This window comes from Pollachius pollachius (genome assembly GCF_949987615.1).
Source record: "Pollachius pollachius genome assembly, chromosome: 20".
NCBI classification, from domain to species: domain Eukaryota; kingdom Metazoa; phylum Chordata; class Actinopteri; order Gadiformes; family Gadidae; genus Pollachius; species Pollachius pollachius.
Window position 1 is genome coordinate 15,097,029 of NC_136953.1, and position 15,911 is coordinate 15,112,939.

The 15,911-nt window shown below is 44.5% G+C and overlaps 1 protein-coding gene across 8 annotated transcripts in view; it reads left to right on the top strand.

Moving 5' to 3' along the window:
* Positions 1-15,911, top strand: part of LOC307090792 (receptor-type tyrosine-protein phosphatase delta) — a 361,739-nt gene that overhangs the window by 293,098 nt on the left and 52,730 nt on the right. For all 8 annotated transcript variants that reach the window (XM_079757563.1, XM_079757560.1, XM_079757565.1 and 5 more), the window contains one exon: positions 2,136-2,277. In XM_079757563.1, coding sequence (XP_079613689.1) covers positions 2,136-2,277 — 142 coding nt within the window. The remainder of the gene's footprint in view (positions 1-2,135; positions 2,278-15,911) is intronic.

Sequence of the window (15,911 nt, forward strand, 5' to 3'; positions counted from 1 at the left end):
TTAAATTTGGTTTGAATCAAACGATCGGACGGCCTGCCTGTCTGTGTGCACTCTGCTTCTGCACGCATGGCGCATGACAGGAGTCTTCCACGAGGCTAGGCAGACCTGATGCTAAGGCTAGCCACTAGTCACGTGTTCAGCGGGAGTAGCTTCAGAGGGAAGGCCTGGAGGGACATTTTCGGTTGGATACTTTCAGAAGCTAGCTTACTCTGGCTGGTTCCCCTAAATTGCCTAGCATATCTTTGATGAACCCTGGGACAAAAATTGATCTGATGAATATGAACATAACGATGAAAAGAAAGTAAGTAATGGAGGAAGAAGGGGTTTAGCAACAAGTAACAAACTGTGGTGTGACCCAGATAGCCGCATTAGCATCACACCACTGCATTAGCTAGCCTTATGCAAATTGAGAGTGTGTCAAGGAAGGGTCCTACATGCTGCAGGTCCAGTGCCTTGCTCAAGGGTAGATTTCTGCTCTGCTGCACGTGTGCTCCCCCCCCCCCCCCCACGATCCATCTTCATAGCAACAACACTGATGAGATTTCAACCCCTACGTCGGACTGTCACAAAGTCCTACGCAATCTATGCGGGGGACATATTCAAACCCAGTCCGCCCGCCACGGCACTTTAGCAGAGACTCGGCGGAGCTCGGAGGCCCTGCTCGGTGTCTCTCTCCCGGCTCCGTCTCGCGTCCGCATGAATCTAATCTGATCGGGGTTGGTTCCGTCCGGCTGACTCCACACGCTGAATGCTGACACGGGCAGTATTTCCCCGCCTCGTGCCGGGTGCCCTCACGGGGCCCGGCAGATGGCCGGCCCTCATGCCCATTGATACCTGAGTTTCCGCCTCATCTCACAACGTAAAAGGCTATGCGCTATTAAAAAATATGACTTGCCGCAACTTCCCCCCCCTGTTCGTTTTGCTCTCGCAAATTCACCGTAGATGTTAAGATGTTTTTTGGGGGGCTTTTGTTTTTGGTGTTTTTTTCATTACTTGCCATTGGCTTGAATGCCAAACACAGCTTGGCTCATAAAATGTTGAAGTACAGTGTCTTCTAAATAGATGCTGATATATTATATTTACACATTGTGAAATGGAAGGCCTCTGTGTGTGTGTGTGTGTGTGTTTTAGAGAGAGAGAGAGAGAGAGAGAGAGAGAGATAATGCAACTGTGAGAGTGTGTGTGTATGGGTGCGGGTATGCATGGTGCAGAGGTCTTCAGGGGTCCTTGAATTGAAATGTGCCTTGAAATGCTTAAAAGAAAGACATTGAATTACGACAGAGAGCTTTCTAAAACCCAGTGAGTATACGACATATAGCATGCAAAAGATAGCTGTCAAAGCTACGACAGACACCTGTTTGTGAGCATTCTCTGTTGTCGTCTGTCCAATAGTCTTGGTCCTGTCTCTCGTGACACACGACATCACCCCATGTTACCGGACATTTCCGTGCGCCAGCGTTACAGCAGGCCACGTTTCTGAGTGTTTGTGCTTGTGTCTGTTCCATCGATTCTGTTCCATGTGCTGCATTATCTAAAAAGGGATAGAACGTGAACTTTAAGAGTGGACAATTTTCTTGAAAGCAAGCCGCAATCCATTTTGAATCCTGGTGAAAGACATTCTGTTCAGAACTCCAACCTTTCCCATTCTTAAAGTTTGCTTTGGCTTTGCCATATCAATGCACAGACTACAATACAATATAATATATTTCTTATGTATAATATATATCTAACATATTTGTTCAGATTATATTGTCACAGAGGACCTAAGACTTAAGAAAAATTGCACCTTTAAGACTAAATCATTAATATTGCCACATAAAAATATATATGAGCCACTAAATGTTCCATAATACTCACCTTTAAGCCACTCAAAGCCCTGTATACCTAACCCCCGACATTGTCCACATCTTAACATCCGAACACCTATATTCTATGTTTAACCACATCCGTCAGGCTAATAAACCAAAGCACTACTTTGTGTCAGTCCCCATCAGTGTTGTTAAGCCAAACTGTCTTTCCGTGTGTATGTGTGTCCACGTCTGTGTGCGTCTCATCCTGTCCTGTCCGGAGTCCGTCGTTCGTCCGTGCTGGAAAAAAAAAACGCCTTTAACATATCTCGTCTGTCGCACATGCAGGTGATCGAGTTCGACGACGGCTCCGGCTCCGTGCTCAGAATTCAGCCGCTGCGCACCCCCAGGGACGAGGCCATCTACGAGTGCGTGGCCTCCAACAGTGTGGGGGAGGCCAGCGCCACCACCCGGCTCACCGTTTTACGGGGTGAGTTCCTTCCCATGGCACAAAACATGGCCCAAAACATGGCCCAGGTAATGAACGGCACACCTTCTCTCGCACGCTTTAGCGGGTAGCCTAGCTGCAGACGCTAAGCGAGGTTCGGCGGGCCAGCGAGGTGCAGAGTTGTGTTTACTTGTTTCACGCTGGCTCTCTCTCTCTCTTGGACTATGGCTTGCTGTCTCGCACTGTCCCTTTCTCTGTTTCTCTCTTCCTCCCACTGTTTCTGTCTCTCTCTCTCTCGCTCCCTTTCTCTGTCTCCCTTCCTCCCTCTGTTTCTGTGTCTCTTGCAGTCTTTCCCTTTCTCTTTGTCTGTTTCTCTGTCTCTCTCTCTCTCGCACTCTGTCCCTTTCTCTGTTTCTCTTTCTCTCGCACTCTTGTCAATTTATCTCTTTCTATCTGTTTCTCTCTCTCTCTCTCTCACTTTGTCCCTTTCTCCCTGTCTCTTTCTCTCTCGCGCACTTTGTCCCTTTCTCTCTCTCTCTCTCTTACTATCCGTTTCTCCCTCTCCCTCTTTTTAACTCTCTGCCCCTCCCTCTCTCCTTTTTATTTTCATTTTGTATGCGCCTCATAGTCAAACCTAATTAGGGACACTGGCTGCACTTGGGTTGCGTATGCTAACATGATAAGATTTACTCCATTAACGATTTACCCAAATAAGTTTCCATTTCTAAGTGAATTAAGTCTTCTGCATACCGATTTATGACACGATTATTAAGATGGCGGTTAAATTATGCAAATAGGCATCCATTTCTTGCGAGTGGTAGTGCAATAAAGTACAAAGGAGTAGAAGAAGAAGAAGAAGGAACAACAGAGCAATTTTATTCAAATCAGTCAGTGCTTCGCATCTCACCACTTGAGCTCTGATATCAAGTTGACCATGTGGAAAATAGTGCGGCAGGTTCTATTAAGATAAACACACACCTGCCTGTGTTTCACTTTAATGGTCTCCTAGTCACAGGTTGTCGTCGTTGCCTTTCACATACCTTTTATTTCTCCTGGGACACGTGGCTGTCAAAAGCAAGTCCTGGGCGTGCTCCGAGTGTGCATGTGTGTCTGTGTGTAACACAGCCGAGGGAAAAGGTCAGCTAATTTGTTTACTCGCATTGGAAGTCAGTTGACATACAGCAAAGTCGGTCGGTGGCTACGCTCTGATAATGAGCTCCTTTCACGAAGGAAGCGCCTAAAAAGCCGTTGAGTTGGTCTTGATTACACACAGACGCAGAATGTGGCAGGCCCCCTGGAACAAAAAAAAAAAAACGCTGCCTAGTATCTCTCTAAAACACGACTCGGTTGGTGGTGAGAAGCGAAAATGGCTTTTAACACACACACACACACACACACACACACACAAACACACAAAAAGAGGGCCTTGGGCAGTCTGAATAGCTTGCAATCTATTATGCACCACGATTACACAACACGCCAAATGAGTTACTATTGAGTGGGGAGTTTCCCTCCTATAGAGGAAGAGCTGGCTCTGCGACAACACCACCCTCCTCTTCCTTATCTCTCCCAGGGAGCCCACGATTTGGCCCCATCAGATTGTGTCCAGGGGCCAACCGACAGGAAAATCTAGCACTCATCTGTATGGATCCGTACCCTCTCCCACTGTGTATGTGTGTGTGTGTGTGTGTGTGTGTGTGTGTGTGTGTGCGCGCAAATGATGGGAATGGTTACACACAAAACCATATCACCCTCTCTCTCCCACTCTGCCCCCCCCCCCCCCCCCCCTCCATTGATGTATTGGATTTGAGCAAAGCCCTATCAAGTTCTATAAACATGTGGAAGAACGATCCCTTCCCTCACCTCCTGTGTGAGGGGGAATCCATTTTATAGCCCATGCATAAGTGCGGATGCCAGATTCTAAATCCTGAGTTCCAGCTTCTCCGCTGGTTAGCAGGTTTTGTCTGTATAATGTATTATATAATCATCCTCTACCGACTGTTGCCTTCCATGTATTTGTGTATCGTTTCGGCAACTGCTTGTCCCTGTCCTGTATTGATCTAAGGGTTAGGCTGTCAGAGCACAGTGGGGCTGACCCTGTGTCTGACCCTGTGTCTGACCCCGTTCACGGTGCTTCGACAAACCACAGTGTGTGTACGCCTCCATTCTCCGTCTGCATGGCGTTTACAATGAAATGCTATCGATTTCTTGCAATGGGCGATAAATTAATCCTGTAAGCAAGATATTTAAACGATAGTATATTATATTTATGACAAAAATAATCCAAAATAATATTTTTATATATGAGACTATGCCTACTAAGTATGCACATATGTGCAGTAGATGTTTGGATGGATATGGAAAGCCGTAAAGAGATAATGTCACGTTAAACCCCTTTTTACCTAATACACATTTAAGTGTTAATTTTGTACCATTTGCACTCCAATGGACTGTAGTCGTGAATGGCTAAGCATCTGCTAAGGGGGAAGCTGGCCGTAGGCTGGGTGTTAGATGCTTAATTCCATGAAGGGAAAAGCACATTGTAGTAATTGCCATGCTACGAGGAGAGGTGACAAATCCAAAAGTACTCAGGCATATTAGCATTCGGATGGACTCCAACTTGATAGGAAGCGCCATTAGTAATGAACTTCTTCCCAGGCTCAGAGAAGCCATTTGCATGATGGGCGAAGCACCAGGCGTAATGATGTTCAGAGTTAAATCCAGCCTACCAGTCAATGAGCAGTAACAGGCTGTCTCTCTAAATATGTGTATGTACGTCGCTGACTATGTACAGTTCTATTTATGACATGACCTGAATCATGTGTGTCTTTAAGTCATGGACATGGGGCCTTTACAGTACATTATGGAAGGATGAAACTGAATGGTAGTTTGATATTAGCCATGTCACAGATAGGATCCAAGCCGTGGGAACCGATAAATAATATGTTTTAGCCGTACATGTTTTACATTTTTTGAAGGCATTGTAATGCTGTTTGCGGCTGATGGTTCTTCCGTGACGGAGTTAAACCAGCATCACATCATCGTCTCATCGGCCTCCTGTCATTATTTCTGTGAACCGCACACTCCCCTCACACTCCTCGACGAGCGATGCGAATCGATGCTCATCATCCGTACGTCTCCGCAGAGCGGTCGGAAAAAACAGGGGAGATCCAGTTTTAGCAGGGTGGAAACGAGTCAAGCGCGGTCCCCCATCCTTCTGGTAGGAACGGGGACACGGTTGGCACGGTAACGGCATCGGCGCAGCCTCGTTGTTCCGTAGCTGAAGACGACGCAGACGCCGAAGGACCGGGCAACAGTCGGTCAGAGATAATAACCAAGCGTTGTTGTAAATCGTGTTTATGAACGTCATGGCCCCTTCACGGCCCCCAGGTGGGGCTGTACGTCACGTCTTGAACCGCGACGTCCTCTGGGTAGTTTGGGCCGGTCGTCCGTAGAAACAAGCACGCCATAAAAGACGGTCTTGTTTTAATACACCCTGGTTCCTTGTGAAATAACTGATTGTGTGTGTGTATATAAATAATGTATACAAGTGCTGTGTAAGCTGGCTGGGAATGTCAATGTGGTGCACTGGGGGACAAGGCAGGTGGCCATTGTTAGATTATGGGGTTTGAGCTCAGTGGTTTGCAAAAGCCAGTTAAAGTGCTCGCGTCCAATTCTTCTGCACTCGACATGGATGACAGCACCCGGCCTGTCATGGAAGGCTTTTATTTTTTAGTAGAATGAATGGATTTGAGGTTATTTCTCCGTTCAGAGGGTCTTTGGTGTTCTCCTTTGTGGCTTAGCTAGTATGTGCTGGGACTTTAACCTGTTTACAACCAGTGATTATTATTTATACATCTGCCTATGAGATTATGACCCTTGGTGTCACTTTGAATTGATAAATGCTATCAAATAGTCAATGAAGGCAATTATGTAAAAGGAAACAATGCATATGTTTTGTAATTAAAATAAATATTAATTAAATTACCCATCTAACAAAAACCTGTCACAAAAAAGTTTTTCAACAAAACCGCCCAACTAAATGAATAAACAAGTTCAATTCCGCACCTAATTAATCGTGTGAATCGTGACGAATTAGCATTTGCACGGCACCCCTTGTATGTGTTGTAAGGAATAAATAAATAAATAAAGAAACAAATAAAGAAAGAAAAAAAGATCTGACTAACAAGATGGATGTGAGGCTTACCGCTCTGATAGGAAATGTGAAAACATCTGCCTGGGCCACGAAAGGATCGGGATTACCGCTTGAACATGATGGATAAGGCAGAGCGAGTCCATGTTGCCAAGGTGATTTCACAGATGTAAACAAAGCCCAGTATATTCATCATTATCCGATTCAGGGGTTCCACTCTCCGCATTACACTTGGTGCCGTTATGAATATGGAGACCTTGGACCTCATTAATGCCGAGGCAATTAGGTGGTTAGCGGTTTGGATTTTTTTGGGTAGTAATTTTCCCCAGCTCAGGGCTGGTTACTAGTTACCTCACCTCCAGGAATCTGAGGCCGACGTGGGAATTCAAAGAAATTACCTTCACATGATTTTATGGCTCATTCATATTTCCGCTTGCAATTATTGATATTTTTGTAGTTCTCAACACACTCCTATGCTTACAGATGTATATAACCTTCAGTAAAACACAATGGTTTTCGCACTCAGATAATTAAATCATCAATTATAGAGTTGCTGTAGTTTGACCTAGCAGGACTAATGCTTTTTCTACATGAATTAGTATGTCAGAGAAACACACTCCTGAAATGAGCACTGAGTTGGAGAGAGGGAGGGAGGGCGAGGGAGAGAGAGAGAGAGAGAGAGAGACATAAGGAGAGAGAGAGGGCGAGAGGGAGACAGGGGGGGAGGGAAAGAAGGAGAGAGAGTCTTTGATCTCGGCCTGGCCCAAAAGTCATTTTCTACCAGATGAATCGGGCCCTTCACAGTCATCCCTAATGTCTCTAATGATGCTCTGGAGAAACTCCTCAAACCCTGCAAAGGGTAGCCGCTAATTAAAACTAAACAACCCTCCCGACTGGAACTGAAAATGAAAAAAAATAAAAAGTCATATCTGCCGGGAGTTTTTTTGTTGGTTGTGGGAGTCAGTAATGATTTATCTATACGCCGGCACGCGTCATCCAGCACCGATGGCTCCCAATGCATCATTAGATGGTCTATGACCGCGATGGGGGACGAACGGGAGGACGGAGGAAACTCACTTGTTCAAAGTCAACGCGACGGCGCTTCAATAACACGCTAAACTGTTCCCATCAGGCGGCGGCGACGCCGGCCCCTGGCTGAGGGGCCTTCTCTCAGCCCTGTCACTTCTGAAGGGACGGGGTTGCCCGAGGGGGAATGAGATCCTCGGGAGTACGAGAACTTTCTCAGAGTAGACGAATGTTCTTCAGACAATCCTTCTGACACGTGTATCCTTAACCTGTAAACTTGACCTATGAAAACACATGTTTTCATAGGTCAAGGTTACAGGTTATATATTATGTAAGTCTGACTAGAATTTGATTTACTAAAGCGTCTACTATGTAAATCAAATACTAGTCAGAAAAATATAATTGTATTTTTGGGATTGTGTTTTTAAAATGGATAGGAGTTCTCCTTGTACCTTTTGTTAGCTTGAATATCATTGACATCCGTATTTGGAGATAAAGATGCTTGCATTGTCAAAGTAAGGCAGTATAGACTATTGATGCAAATTTTGGCATATTGATGTAGGTGTTTCTACCTGCTGGAAACCATCCCTTGATCTCAGACGCTCCCCACACGCCCCACCCCTGGCTCAACAGGTGCAGAGGTCATTTCTGCTCCACATTTCACTGAGATATGGTGTGTGGAGCTTGACATTTGTGAGCAAACCACATTAGAGGCTCGTAGCGGCAGATTCAAGCAGTTGTATTTATTGGCTTGTGTTTGTGCTAGAAAAATATCCAATGTTCTTGTTTTGCTCCAATAATACCTTCGTATCTACTGTGATGTCTGCAGTCTAACCCAATCTCCCTTAAGCAAGATGCCTTACCCATAGCTGCTCAATAACGACACGTAGCTAAAGTATTGCCAGTTGCTAAGGATAAAGGTATCGCCTCAATTGAACCACCTCATGTTTATTATAATTACAACGGATTTGGATATTATATCTCTATGCGGGTGTGTTTGAGTGTGAACATGAATATGTGTTTGTCTGTGTGTTAGTGATTATGAATGTGTGAGATAATGAATGTGTTAGTGTGTGTGATCATGAATGTGTCTGTGTTAGTGTGTGTGATCATGAATGCGTTAGTGTGTGTGTGATCATAAATGTGTGTGTGTGATCATGAACGCGGGAGTAGTCTGATCTTGTACGTATCCTGGGGCTTAGGGATGAACTAATGATGAATGTGCTGCCTGTCCCATTTCAAAAGGGAGCCTTGAATCCACAATGGCAGCCCTTCTATGGAGCCACATTGAGAACAGCCCTCGCAGGCGAATCCCAACAGGTCAAACATGCGTAGGGATGGATTGAAACCCAAAAGCGCTCAGATTAAGTGCTTTCCCCACAGTGGGTTCACTCAATGCTTTTAGGCGGAAGGTGAATAGATGGGCGTAATGAGATGTGTGTGCGCGAGTGTGTTTGTGCGGGGAGGGGCACATTGCTAGTTGTTTATAATCACTCTCGATGCTCAACTCGTTTAAGGAGTCCAGATGTGGGTTGATGGATTCGGGGGGGATTCATTTTGTATTTTATTCCTACATCTTTTTAAGGGGAACCACTCGCGGAGAAAAGGCAGGACATATTGACATGTTGACACTTATCTTAGCGCGGTGTCTGACTCAGCGCTTGAAGGGGTTTGTCAAAGCATTCTGCGCCCCGCACCTCAAACAATAACACCAGAGAACAGGAAACGATAAGGACGCATCACTGTTATAATTATATGCATTTTTCCCTTTTTTCATCTACATCTTTTTTTTTTCATTCGTCTCCCCCACTTTTTTTTTTTTCTTCGACCACAAATTAACGAGCGACTGTTCCTCAAAGTAAATGGAATCATCGCTCAAGGTAACAAGCAGCAAATGGAATATGCAAAGAGGCGAGGCACGGAGAGACTAAAGGAGGATAGAAAGGATGTGTGTGTGTCTGTGTGTGTCCGTGTGTGTGTGAGAGGCGGGCAGGGACGGGACGTAGAAAGAAGACAAATCGAGGAAGCATTTCACTACCGAAGCGATTGTCAAGTAATTTTCCAGTAGCAGGCGAATGGATACGGTGCGGGGGGGGGGGGGGGGCGTGCCCCGTGCAGGAGTTGTGGGAGAAACGTCGGAACGCTGTCAGGAGCACCGATGGAAGACATCATTGTTCTGGGCGGGGGGGCACGAGGCGTATGGGAAGTGATTGTGGCACGCCATCTTGCTCGTTTTCTCTCTCGTTCGCTCTTGTTTTCTCTCTTTATCTCTCGTTCGCTCTCCCTCTCTCTCTCGTTCGCTCTCTCTCTCGTTCTCTCTATCTCTCTCTCGTTCGCTCTCTCTCTCTCTCTCTCTCTCTCTCTCTCTCTTCCTCGACCCAACATTCCCTCTGAGTATAATAAAGCTAAGCTGTTGTGCATCATGTCCTCAATGGGTTAAGGGGGGGTGGGGGGTGGGGGCGACCTGCCTGCCTTGAGACTTGCCCAGTCAGGCCTGTAGACAACCCCACCCCGCCCCCCCCTCATCCTGCCCCCTCCTCCCTTCCTGCTTCATCCCTCCCTTTCTTCTCCCTCTTTAGCATCCATTTTAACACCAGCCCCTGAGGCCTGGCAGACACTCAGGCTCTCATTCATTTTCCCTCTCTTTTCTCTTTGCAAAGGGACTATGGCGTGTGCATGTGTGTTCCTGTGTGTGTGCATGTATTTGTTTGTGTGTGTGTGTGTGTGGGGGGGGGGGGGCGTCAACATAGTAGAAAGAGTAGCGCGTCTCTCGCCCAAAGCGGAGGGTGCACCCCCCCGCCTGACGCGACGGGCCCAAAGCCCTGACGGTGTCCGTGAAACATCCCCCTCCGTCGGGTGGGGTTGTGGTGCTGACGGAAACACAGCCGGGTCAGTTTAATGTAGACTTGTCGTCCGTTGCCATGGCTTCCCCGCGTCAGGGAGAAATTGGCACGATAACTCGTCGTCTCATGACTTCCTCCTCCCAGCATTCATTGTTGTCAGTGTTTGGGGATTGGCAGCGGGGGGATTGGCACATGCTAGAGGGGGTTTGGATGTTAAGGTAGGTGCTAAATATGCACTTAAAGGAGCGCAGTACACACTGTTCCTGTAGGTAGTAGAAGTGTCTGTAGTTATGGGTCATACATCTCTCTGGGTAAACAGAACTTTATACTGCAACTCATTTCTTAATGTGAATCCCCATCAAGTGTGATAGGTTTATTGAAGGCGCCACATATTTGAAAGTGCATTAAGTGGTGCTAGCCATTTAAGTTGTATGTTATGTTTTAAGCATGAGCCACTATTTTTAATTAACAGCTTGTATCATTTGTGTGCATCCTTTTATCTCACTATTCATTTTTACTTTTCAGCCCCCCCCCCACATCGTAGAACAGTCTAAATATTTCACAGTGGCACTTAAAAATAGTGCAAGTCAGAGCTGCAGAGCTATTTAAAATATATTGATCTTTAATCTTTACATTCATCATTTTTTTTGTACATACTGTACATTTCAAATAAGGGTAATGATTGTGGGGTTCGAAAGTATCAATGTCATTGCAAATGAGCAATGGCAGCGAGCGACCATCTGTGAAGGAGCTTGTGGGGGAAAAACACAGAGAAAGGCCCACCGATGATTAATTGAAGACTTGACAATGGTTTTTCTCACAATCTACGGCATTAGTCGAAGTTTTTTTAATGGCAAATAAGCGCCGTTCAATTAATTACACCCTCAAAGCGGGATTTATGGAAGAAACAATCAGTACAGGGAAATGGGGGGTAGAGTATGCTATTCTTCATGGAGACAGATCGTCGCGGACGTAAGGTTAAGAGAGGCTCCCACTTATTTATCCTTTACTTTTCTGACTCTTTGTCACATCAATCCTCCACCTTCCTCTTTGTAATCTTCCTTCTCCCCTATCCGTCCTCCAACAGAAGGACATTCAACACTGCGTTTGTGGTAATTCCCCATAGCAAAATTAGGGGTTGTTAACAGTTGATTAAAACTCTATGATACAATTATGCAATCGCTATTTCGACCCATAGTGGCGCCGCTGGTGTCAATCCAAACATTGTGGTGTGGTTGTGTTTGGCACCACCCACACTGCCACCTTTTACAGCCTTGTTTCGGAGGTGCCAACTTATTGTGTTGACTCACGGGCGGGTGGTGTTTGAAAGGGTACAATCTCCTCTTTAAACTCTATTACTCCAAATGGAGCCGTTATTACCCTGCAAATCCCGCGTAATGTGTGCATACTAATGTGCGTGGGAAGAGATGTTAATAGGCTTAAGTAAAAAGCCCAAAATATACATTAACCCAATTCGATTTTCTTTTCGTATGTTTAATGCTTATTCCTAGCTCTGTCTATTAATCTTTCAGATAAACACACATAAACAGTTGTAACCCCCCCCCCCTACACCTCTCCTACACACACGTCACACGCCATCACACCAGTATCTTGGTTCAAAGGAGGCCCAATGCTGCACATACAGAGGAGCGTACTGCGTTTGTCGTTTATTATCTAAAGCAGAGGCCATTGAGGAATTTTTAAGACATATACATTTACACTAAGGGCATTTAGCAGACGCTTTTATCCAAAGGGACTTACATTAAGTACATTCATCATAAGAAATTGAAACAATATGTCGCATATACATACCATACACTATATGTTTTACCACATTTGGCGATAGATAGTGACTTAACGGACATTTATTTAAATGAATCTTTGAGATAGTCCCTTTATCAGAAAAGCCCAGCAAAATGTTTTTGAGCTCCCCCCGCTCTCTCCACCGTCCCGCTGTCCATATGGCAGTCTACAGAATAGACATGTCATCCTTCTAATGTCAAAGGTCAACCCTTTCCCCCAATTGGATGAATTCCAATTATTTCACCTGAGGCAGTGCCCAAATGGACAGGTAATGTCTGGCGAAAAAAATACGAAGTGCAAGTCACTATATAAGGTTGCATGATTGACACCAGTGCAAGGTCCCACGCTTTAACAGCAGTGGGTAGACTGCATCGGTGTGTTTGTGTGTGATTGTGTGTGATTGTGTGTGTGTTTTCATATAACCTCCAGTGTTGCTCACACAAGCAGCTATCATTAAATATAAAAAAGTAAATTGCCACATCCGCAAAGTCCTCTCCCAGGTAGTCGATAAACATTTATGTTCAAGAGCTCTTGACACAAATGTGTGCAAACACCAAACACATTCAAACGCACGCAGGCGCACACACACACACACACACACACACACGACACGCAAACAGGCGCAAATAAAGATGTACAACAACGAATTATATCGAAACTTCAGTGCCACCAGGTATGCTGCAGTGAAAATAAATATGTACATTATAAATATCTCTGAGGACTTGTTCCCTCAACGGGTGACAAACAAATGGGCAGAGTAGAACAGACAATCCGAACGAGAGAGAGAGTGGGAGAGAGAGAGAGAGAGCGATATAGAGAGAAAGAGAGTAAAAACGGGGACAGATGCTGTCATATAATTGGCAGAAAAAGGAATGGCTGGCCACCTTTTGTTCATCAATAGCTGCTGCCATTGCTTGCGTTATTTTGTTTTGTGCCACAACAAAAGCACAATTAACAGTTCCCTCTTCCATGCCAGCACGACAGAACCAAAACAAAAGTGAATGCATTAGCGCGAATCTGGAGCGGAGAGAAACACTCTGTCTAAAATGATTAAGGTCAATTTTGGAACGACTTGTCCTGTCCTGAAACACTTTCCACAGTGTGGATCTTCAGAAAATCGGAATCAACAACGTTACATAAATTAGGAAATTAATGAAGAAAAAAAACAACTCCCACTTGAGATGAATAAGCTTATACGTGGAAGAAATAGCCGTTGAAAAAATTGTTACGATTCCAGGGAGAACACGCCAACACTTATCACATTTAGACTCTCCAGCCTGTCCTACCAGAATCCCAATCGCCGTCATGGGTGATTTTCTCATTAGTGGCGTGGCAGGAAGAATATATCACCTGGGGTTGTCACTCAAGCTAATACCACTGCACTCAATCATACTTTGAAGGAGATAGGGTTCACCGATAAGAAAATTAGCAGGTCACTGAGCTCAAGTAATAAATAAATGACACACACTAACCCGACACTTAGAAACACGAGCTGGTTCAGAGACACTGCGGCAGATATCCAGCATCGTGATATTTGTCTTATTAATAATAATACATAGGCCTCTATAAATATATATATATGAGTCACAGCAATTTCATTCCACTTTGAAAAATGCCGTAATGTTGTCTGTAGTGCATTTAGTATATGATTTGGACTGCAAATCATTAGTTTTGGCTCTGCGTGTCGATGCCTTATGAAATCAATAGAGATAATCTCCTAATGGGTTGCAGGCTGTGTCCAGCACTCCTACTTCTTGTGCAAAATGTGCCCACTCAGGGATTTTCTTGAGCCAATGTCCTTTTTATACTCGTCCCATACTTGGCACCACATTCCCATAAGTCCTGATAGGCTGGCAGTAGTTAATGTGTGCAAATTGTCATTGGGGGTCCTTTTATATCAAGCACCAGCGCTCAGCAATTCTATAGAAGGTGACTCCAGCCTCACTTCCCCTTCCATCTCATTTAGTGTGTAGATCCATTGTTGAATTTATATATAGAGAGAGAGAGAGGGAGAGGGAGAGAATGTGAGAGTGTGTCTCTGGAACAGAGACGCTGTCCTTGTCTAGGGTTGCCCTTGAGATTGCAGCTTTCAATGGTGTGGAATAACAAGAGTTTAATGTATGTATTTACATAAACCAGTTGTGGTTTTACTGGATTGTATATATTTGTTAAGCAAAAACTGGGCTTAGATCAGGCCTATAATTCGCACCAACAAAATAAGCCAGCGATCAATAATGAACACAACTTATTCACCAAACATTTCAGAATTCCACCCTTGAGTGTGTAGTTAACAAACAGCCTTGCTCGCTCTTTGCTGATCATTTAACATCAAGTTCAAAACAAGGTCCTTGACAACTGTTTGCACTGCATATCCCCCCTCCTTCAATTTTCAATTTGCCATGTCCTCCATCATACCCGTTTGTCAATAGTCAACATTAAAACACAAACTGTACAATATACATGGCAGCATTTCAAATTAAACGTCCATTTGGGAGCCAGATTTATTTTTCGCTTGCTTGTTAGAAAAGTGCTGCAGCAGCTCCCATTATGTTGAGTGTTTGATCAGTGCTGAAGTCGGCAAATGTGTTACATTTTGTACAATTATTAAGTAATCCGAATGTAATACACTCCGACGTAGAGAGAATGACGTGAAGATGTGTTTTATAAGGTTAACCCTTTTTGTTAGTCATTGGTAGTGCAGATTGCGTCTGATCGCGATGCTGGTGAGGAAAGGTCGATGGTGGAACTCTTTTGCCATGACGTTGTGTCAAGTGGAGAAGGTGGTATTTAATTGCACTCAAGGCCGGGGAAAACAAATCATTTAAAAATGACAGTTGTGGGCAAGCATTTTTTTTTCCAAACCCGCCTTTTCAGAAACCTTTTTAGCAGTGACAAGTGGGGTCTGCATCTTGGACCCCCTTCAAAAGGAAAGAATAAGGTTGTCCTGAAAACACCTTGATCGTACCTGATCACAGTCGATTTAAGTAGTTCAAACTAGGGCTGCACGATTCAGGGAAAAATGTGAATCACGATTTTTTTGCTTAGAATCGATATCACGATTTTCTGTCACGATTCTTTTCTCACAAATAAAAAAAAACATTTTCTTTTTATTTATTTTTTTTATTGCACACATGAACCATGACAACAAAAAGGTGCAGTATCAAAAACGAGTATACTGAACCAACTTTAACATAAATAAGCTTGAATAAAACACAAATCTTTTCTTTGGAACATGGGCCTCTCATATGACCCTATATGTGACCCTGAACATGGCACTAAAGATTCCTGGCAAGAAACACAAGTCTGTCCACATGCTCTGGCTTTAGTGATGCACGGTGGCATGTCACAATGTTGCCCGCTGTACTGAACAGCCGCTCAGAAGGTGAGCTGGTAGCTGGAATGCATAGGTATTTCTTCACCAACACAGACAACGGTAGATATACAGATGTATTTTGCCCCCACCAAATTAAGATTAATCTTCACCATATCCATAGCCATATCCTTTGCTAGATGGTAAGCAATTGCGTCCGTTACTTCCTTACTCCTACTGGAGTTATGTGGGTATGGGGTTGCCTTGTACAAGGTGTCAGTAATGGATGTCTGTGTTGTTAATGTTGGACGACTTTCAGACTTTTTCTTGCCTTGTACAGCTTCATCATCTTGCACTTTGTGGTGACGATTGAGGTGCTGGTATAGATTTGTGGTGTTACTTTGCGGTGCTGCAACGATCGCAAAGCATGCCTTGCAAATCCCTTTAGAATGACCCTCGTTGTTTTGCCGAAAACAAATACAAATACTACAGCCGAAATACTTCCACACCACCGAATGCGAGCCTTTTTTTGGAACGAGTT